Raw genomic sequence first — 8,146 nt, 5'->3', positions numbered from 1 at the left:
TCAAAACCCCAAAACTATTTGGAACAATCCGTGATCAGTTCACCTTGACCTTTCTAATTCTAACTTTTTTACAAACACCTGTGTTATCGCGGCTACGGGAACGACAGAGCAACGTGTTATATAAGGAGAGGCGATGTGAATGTCTTCGTGTACACGCTGTTATAGTGAGTGGGTGAGTTTGGTTTATCGCCGCTATGAACACTGTCAGTATTCCAGTTATATCACAGCGTGTCGCCTTAATGTATGTGGAAAGCCCGAATGATGCAGGTCTTAGACATTTACCATTTTGGTGAAACCCACGAGTACGGGTTTGGCGCTGAGAAACAGACAAATGATCGGGACGAATCTGAGATTCGAACCCACGGTCCTAGGTTCCTGTCACGCCAAGGGGCGTAACTCTGTACAGCACACTGCGACATTTTAGACGATTGGGCCACCCGTGAACCCAAGGTAGTATTTATGATACTAGCATTTATCTAAAACCAACACGTGTCTCTTTAAGGAACACAATTAGAGATGTAAATAGGTTGGTCGCTGTTGTAATGAAAAGTATATTGTCCAGTGTATATTTGCGCTTGGGTCCACGTGCCGCTGTAACTTGTATATCTATCACTGATAACGCATAACACAAGCCAAGACGAGCTGGGAGTATCATTTATGTGTTTATTGAAAACATGTTCTACAAATAAAATGACCGTTCTAGAGTGACGTACATGAGGATGCTATTGTATATACATAAATAACGTTTCCAATGATCGGACGAAACATCCAATGAAATGAATAATGCCTTCTTAAATAATATGTACGGGAGACATGTGGCTATTATGACAGACAACTTTGACAAGACATCAAAGATTTGTTCAATGAGACGAAAAACATGTAAATATCAGATCTGTGGATTTCATGAAATTAACACCATCAGTCAGAAGAAATTTACATTTTACGTAATATCCTTGTCTTGACAATGTGTCCAAATGTTTCTAAACCAAACAAACGTTTTGATCCATGTACTTGCCCTTTTAAGTAAACAGTTCATTGCGAACTGATCAATGCCAAACAGTTACAGACGAACGTTGTTTATCCGGACTATCAGATTTTCTTCGGACAAGGAAGTGTATAGAATCCTTGCGATAACCGTTCCTAACTGTAAGCGTATGGATGAACGAGGTCCGAATAATACGAGTGTCAATGACTGAAGAGTACATTCTATTTTGAATGAATATTACGGTAATTATTCTTTAGAGAAATTATGATTATATAAGAAACTCATTTTCAGTTTCAGCCTTGAAGAGGCTTACTGTCCACACAGAGAGACCTCGTTTATCCATACGACATAAAATACACGACATGCACAACTAAAACATATCAAATATCACAGAAACTTTGCTGAAACTGACAACACTATTTGGACAACAGTTTAAAATCTGCAGCTTAATAAGTAACCATATTCTTCTAATCACATTTTGAACATAAATATTTGAAAAAGGGCCATCTTCGGTCATTATGCCATGAAGTGAAAGTTCAAAGTTCAAAGTTCGAAGTTCAAAGTTCAGCTATAGCACCACAAACAGTGACAAATGTGAAATGAACATGAACAGTTCCCTATTGCGGTGGGAACAGTCCCCGTGGATCACTGCTATCAACACGGACGTCGGTCACCTCCCAGTCGGAATAAATAGATGACTTTACGAAGTACATGATTTAGGACAGCGGTCAGTCCCTATCCATCTTGGTCGTCACTGATTACACTGACTTCTGCATGTATATTAGGATGAACACAGTCTTCAGTTTTTCAATAGAGATATTGAAGAATATCGTTGTAATCTCGTAACATGTAGAGGTAAGTCTTATCCAACACTGCCATGATGCTTCCATAAAGCAACCTCGGCTGCCATTGGCTGGGACCCAAGCTTTTGTAAGACAGCTCCTGATAGGTTCACATTTGCAGCCATCTTGAAAGCTTGATGGGCTAAGTGTGACGTGACCTCTGCTACAGCGCTGACAAGTTTAATCTTTTGAGCATCATCGGCAAGGACTGACAGGTCGGGGAGGACTGGTTTCATTCTGAAAAAGAGAATAAAATCATAAGAATATTTAGATAACTTGCATTTTGTTCATTAACTGACATAGCTACCAGAAGCCTGGACAGACAACCGCCAGAAGCCAATTCTCGTAATGGTAAAAAATGGACATGCATTCTTTTCCTCTCCTCCATTATAAATTGTCTGTTTCCTGCCCGAAATGTACACGAAACCGACATGCTTGTCTAAACGGAGGCTGATGGGCATGTGGCATGTATATATCATGCGGCTTTGCACATTTACCTCCTCAAAAGAAGCCGCGCAAGTGCAGCGACCTTGTTAAGTGCATCAACGGATTTGAGAAAGGGACATACGTATTATGCATACAAAACTGACCAAGTTCGTTATTTATGCACTATGTATTTATCAATTTAGCAGAATCATTGGTTCAAATGAGTACGTGATAGAAAACATTGTCAACCTTAGCATGTTTCATAAATATGTCAATGGTTCGTCATATTTGACCTACAGTTTAACAAAGATAAATAACGGTGTCCATGATAGGAGAGCATTCTCTTCATGTACATTACCAGGCGCATTGATCCAATGTTAAAATCAAGCCTGTTCACGCCAAGTCGCCTCACATACCATGACCCAGACATTTTACTTATACCATTGTGTTCAAAGTTAACATATGAAGGGTTAACCATGAAAGCGTATTATTATGGGACACCGAAAGTGTCATATTTGATAAATTGGCAAGGGTTAGTACCAGTCATATATTTTGTACATGAAGTTATCGTTTTTTAATCCGTAACCAAAATTAACGTGAGACAAATCGCGTGTCTATCATCATGGATAAACAGCGCTCAAACTGTCAGTCTGTGTACTTAGCTTAAGAGATGGCAGTTGACGATACACGCATATCCAGTTAGGGCTTCAAATTTGGGGTTTACACAAGTGAATAGATGTGTAAATAAAAGCGATAAACTACAAAGGGAACCTGGCTGATTAAGGAGGTAATACATTAACTACATGTCTTCTGGACAAAACTGAGCTTAGCCAGATCGAAATTCTCTCCCCGTGTCGTATCTTATCACTAAGACCGAAGTGTCTAGACCATATTAATTATACCCGCCTGACTGCTAAGACGCTAACTAGTCAATTGATCTTATCTGATTGGTCTGAAGGTAATTGTCTTCTATCGCGTCCGCGCGTGAACGGTTGAGATTAACCAATTGAAACAACATTCTTATCATAACACACATTTCAAATGCCAATTGCTGGCGAGTTATAATCCCTGTTGAGTGTCCATGGGCTTGTTTGAAAGCAAAATGTAAAAATTTTGAGTTAAACGACAGCACTGAAACCATTCCCGTGCAAGCAATAAACAGACTTCTAAATTCTATTCCAGATACATAACCACATGTTGTACAGAGTAAGAGGGGGAAAAACCCCAACGAAATACCTACCCAAACATTGACGCTTGGAATATGTTGTGAGTTTTGGCGCCGCTGTTTACGTTCACGCTCTCGTCGACTGTTGGCCAGAACATCTTTACTGCTTCGTGTGTGGACTCAAAGTGCGCCTGTGGAGAGAGATTCAATACATAAGTGAAGGGCCATTTGATTAACACGAGTGTTGCATCATCCGCGACGGTCCAATTCGATTGTCAACTCTGGTCGAACAACTTTTTACCCCTCAGTCGCAAACATCATTAAGAATGCTAGAAGTTCTTAATCAACTGTTATTATCTGAACTGTTGGTCGGAGACTTTATCGGAAACATACATCAGCGAAACAGACACTTTTATTACTTTTTTGTTTCATTGACAGGATTCTAAAGGGTGAACAAGGACAAACTAAAGGAGAACTTCAGCCTGACTCTCATATGACATGCGATATGTAAAACGACATGCTTCAAAAAGAAAATATGTAAAAGAACAAATGCACTAGATATTTTAATTTTTTTTCTAAAGAAAGCTATTCTTCTAGGCAGTTGGCAGATTTTGAAAATACGTTTTTGCCACGTTGCTCTGTCTGCCGCGTTGCCCGCGTTCGTACGCGTCGGCAACGTGACAAACATCTGTTACATAGTCTTCAAAGACAGACGGTTTTCCTCTGGTGTTCCCCATAGTCTGACTAGCATATACTTAGTATCGTTCCTAACGATTTGTTATGAAAAGGTTCTCAAAAAACATGTGAGGTCACACTGACATTAGTTACAGTGTCTCTGAAACATATTGCCAAACATCCCTTGATCATATTTACAGTGATTATTTCACAGCACGTGTCACCTCTGTCATAAAGTGCTCCAATCAGGTCTGGGTCAACACGGAAAACAATATATTTCATTTGTTGCATGTCCTTTTGAAATGGCGCATGCTGCGTGTCTTTTCAACACAAAAGCTTGAAACATAAGGTCCATTTCCTTTAAAATGACCTAGAATCGGGGACGCTCTTCCAAAACGTGACAACGTGACTCATTTCAAATGGTTCATTTGTTCAAAGATATAACTGTACAAGACCTAATTGCACTACGATGGTTATATTATTATTTCAGAGGTGTCATTTACATGTCAATATCGTCCTGATTGAAATGCACTCGGTTTGCAGGTCGCGCACGTATCGGGGACAGCTGAGCGTTTAGCGACGAGCAGCATGTCACCGTCGCTAATTTTGAGGCTGACATACTTACAATACATATTTCTATTAATATCTATTATTAACGTAAATAATAATTCTCTCAACCGTCCTTTGTCTTAAATTTCATTATGTTGTGGCAATATTGCTCTGATGAGTCTTAAAGCAATACTTTTATTACTTAATCGTTATCAAATTATTAATACTTAAGGTGCAATGTACATATGTTTCACCGAAATAGACATTTTTATGTACCAAACCTTTCATGAAAGTGCCCCACTAAGAAAAAATAGGGAGATAATTATACCACCCAGTTGTGAAATATCCCACGCAACCGAACATTGACAGACTGCAGCAGGCAAGTGCAATAGCCACTTGCCGTCAATCATCAGTTTGTTTTAACATAGCCTGTGAGATATATCACTCAGCCGGTGAAATGTACAACCCCTGCCAACCTGCTGTTACAAACCCTCCCCATTGAAATATACTCCACTGCATTATCCCCTTCTGCTAGACGTCATGTAGTTTTACACTTTCCATTCATTCGTTTGTCTGTGTTAAATATTAGACTGCCAAGCAGCTCTGCAAAGCACTCTTTGCATATAGAATCCTTCATAATTTACATAGAAACCAAATGATCGTACCTGTACTTGGGTACCACCCGCAGTTATAAATGTCACCTATTTCTGATATAGACACGATTGCTGGTGATATAGACGAATGCACTTCATATCTTTGAGATGCAGACATAGCATAAACACCACCACATGGAGTGAAATAAACCACCACAAATGTCAATCATGTTCCTTTAAGTGGAGGCCTGTTGTGCGTGCATCAGTGAATAAAAGACCGAAATATATTACTTTCTTAAGTCAAAATTAAATACCGTGAATCTCACAACTTAAAAAACCAAATGTGGTTTCTTTCCCGAATGCGTTTCTGCTAACTTCAAAGTCATTGCAAAGTTAAACAGCGCTATTCCTGGTATAGCACGTAGAGGGCATTAAACCTTCAGATAACCATATCATTTATAGGACGCAGAGGAAAGTCGATATTTTCCACTGAAGACTCGTCAAGGCAATTAGATAAATTGACTATATTTAACAGATTGAAATACGAAAGAAATTGCTTGATCAATAAAGTGTCTACGTGGCTTACAAGTAACTTACAGATCCGACAGTTCTTAACTCCTTGAAGTAGAAAATGAAACTCTGGATCGATATAACGGTTAAAGAAGTGTTTTTGACCAGTCAGCATAACGATAGCTCGTTATTCAAAAAACTACTACAAGCAGATTCAATTTTTCACTTCGAACCTTTCATCACATTGCCTCATGTTGTGATGTAAATAAATGAAAAAATAACTTAATAAAATTTTATTACATGAAATGAAATCTATACCTTTACGTTTTTACGAATGTATTCAGTTGAAATAGACATGAATATGAATGTTACCATACGCATGTCATTCCACAGAACACAGAAGTTTCATTTTTTAAATTACCAAATGAAATAATAATAATAGAAAAAGTATCAAATTAAAAAGAAATGTAATTTGAATGCATACTCACAGAAAATGTAAAAGTCTTGATTAATCCCTCAAAAGGTCTTCAAATCTGTAGGTAAGTCCGAAGGCCCTATTAGCTTTATCACAAAAGGCTTTAGAAAGTGTCTCAAACAGGCTTTCAAGGAACACTGACAGGTCTCGTTGCTTACTGCCTTTATATACCGAGGCAAGGGGAAATCCTCAGCCGAGTAGGCGCGAACGAAGAATACACACGCGTTAAGATGGGATGGCCCTCGATCGGCTGTTAACCAATCAGCTTCAAGTAGAGCGTCCCGGCGAGGTACGGGCTTGAGATATGACGTCATACTCGTGCAGCGCGACCATGGCAAGTGGCACGTTCAATGTTGAGTTGCATCATGCGATGTAGCGATTTCTTAAGATGAGTTCTCTTACGGGATTGCCTGGCAATGTTATGTTTTAATTGATCATTTGTTTCTAGTGTTTTGATAGATCGGGTCTGAACGGATGAAGATAAACTGTTGGTGAGTTGAGGACTGTCGTTTGAAAGATATGTTCCACTGACCTAATGAGACTTTAAAGGACGTTCGAGTTTCTTTTAAGTGTCGGTCTCGGAAACGCACATTGAAACTTTTAATCGTTTCATAAGTGTGCTTCAAATAAAAGTGTGCCTCCTTTTAGCCTTGTATCACATATTAAACCGGCATAGAGTTGGTATATAGTCGAATTACTGTTCCCACAATCCGCGTGATGGCAAGTCTGATCGCTCGCGTATAGCACTCGCCACCGGATAAAGAGAGTACTGTTGCGAGGTCGTATGATATGTGTATGTTTTAAAGGGACTAATGTAAAGTTCGTCTCTTCCTGTTCTTACACGATGTCTTATCAAAGTAACCATTGTTCTCATAGACCGATGATGTATGATAGACTGCAAATAATTCAAACAATATGTTTTCTAACATTTTTTCTATGTCCAGTTGAGCAATTGAACCGAAGGGGTTGCCTTGCGACACAGAAATAAACTTGTTTTTAATCTTGATTATGGACAATGAAGTGTCCAGCTCGTTACATTGAAGTCCTACAATGTATTGGTTAGAATTATAATTTTATGGTCGAGGTGGAATCCTTGTGGTCACTCGAGACCCGTGAAGATCCGGGGTGCGTGTCGTAAGAGGCTTCTAACGGTATCGGGTGGTCAGGCTTCCTGACTTGGTTGATGCAAGTCATTAATCCCAAATGCTTGGATCGATGCTCATGATGTCAATCACTGGATTGTCTGGTCCCGACTCGATTATTCAAAGACCGCCGTCATATAGCTAGAATATGGCTGACTGCGGTGTTAAACAACAAACAAACAAACAAATGTCGTTTCTCGACCCTGATATCGACACTTCGCATGAGTGGAACTATAAACAAGTCGATATACTATCGAGTATCCCCTGGGCTTCGAGTTTACGGCCTCACACTGTTTATGTGTTTAAAACTATTTTTAAAAACAAGTGGATTGAAAGATAATATATGTGTAGAAATACTCCTAGCCTTATTGATCACGTTGTTACTGATAATATTATCACCATTTGCCGGACCAGATATTTATTTCGTCAAATCAAAATCAACTGGAGGACAAGATATTCATAACTATTCAAAGAAATTAAATATGTTTATATTCAGTGTGGTATATAAAATTGATACTTAATTGACTATCAGTTATAGAACCCCGTGAAGTTTCGTTTACAAACAAACGATCGTATTGTTACAAACAAAAGATGACATACATCAACCAAGTCAGCGAGCCTGACCACCCGATCCCGTTAGTCGCCTCTCACTACAAGCATTGTCGCCTCTTACGGTAATGTTTTGGTGAATGCATTGTTTGTTGTTTATTCGACTGATAAGAGTAATGATATTGTCGACCAGAAAGAAGTCTTTAATAACTAACTGTTTTAAAATAACCTTGTT

General features: G+C 39.0%; 1 protein-coding gene across 1 annotated transcript; it reads right to left on the bottom strand.

Annotated features, from left to right (window-relative positions):
- Positions 1–649: 649 nt before the first annotated feature.
- Positions 650–6,369, bottom strand: LOC139469602 (uncharacterized). The gene is made up of 3 exons (XM_071251814.1): positions 6,234–6,369; positions 3,494–3,609; positions 650–2,064 (listed from the first exon to the last, which is right to left on the bottom strand). The coding sequence occupies exons 2-3, from the start codon at positions 3,574–3,576 to the stop codon at positions 1,848–1,850; spliced, it is 300 nt and encodes a 99-aa protein (XP_071107915.1). The 5' UTR covers positions 3,577–3,609; positions 6,234–6,369; the 3' UTR covers positions 650–1,847.
- Between the last annotated feature and the right edge of the window lie 1,777 nt (positions 6,370–8,146).

This window comes from Haliotis cracherodii, unplaced genomic scaffold (assembly GCF_022045235.1).
Source record: "Haliotis cracherodii isolate W230 unplaced genomic scaffold, xgHalCrac1.p SCAF_2, whole genome shotgun sequence".
Taxonomy (NCBI): Eukaryota; Metazoa; Mollusca; class Gastropoda; order Lepetellida; family Haliotidae; genus Haliotis; species Haliotis cracherodii.
The sequence above is the reverse complement of the archived record's forward strand: the minus strand, read 5'-3'. Positions and strand labels throughout refer to the sequence as shown.

Bases quoted from the DNA above. Each gene is read 5' to 3' on its own strand.
- LOC139469602 (XM_071251814.1), bottom strand. From the start codon at position 3,576: ATGTTCTGGCCAACAGTCGACGAGAGCGTGAACGTAAACAGCGGCGCC. The intron at 2,065-3,493 runs GTAGGTATTTCG...TCTCTTTTTCAG, and splicing joins TTCCAAGCGTCAATGTTTGG to AATGAAACCAGTCCTCCCCG.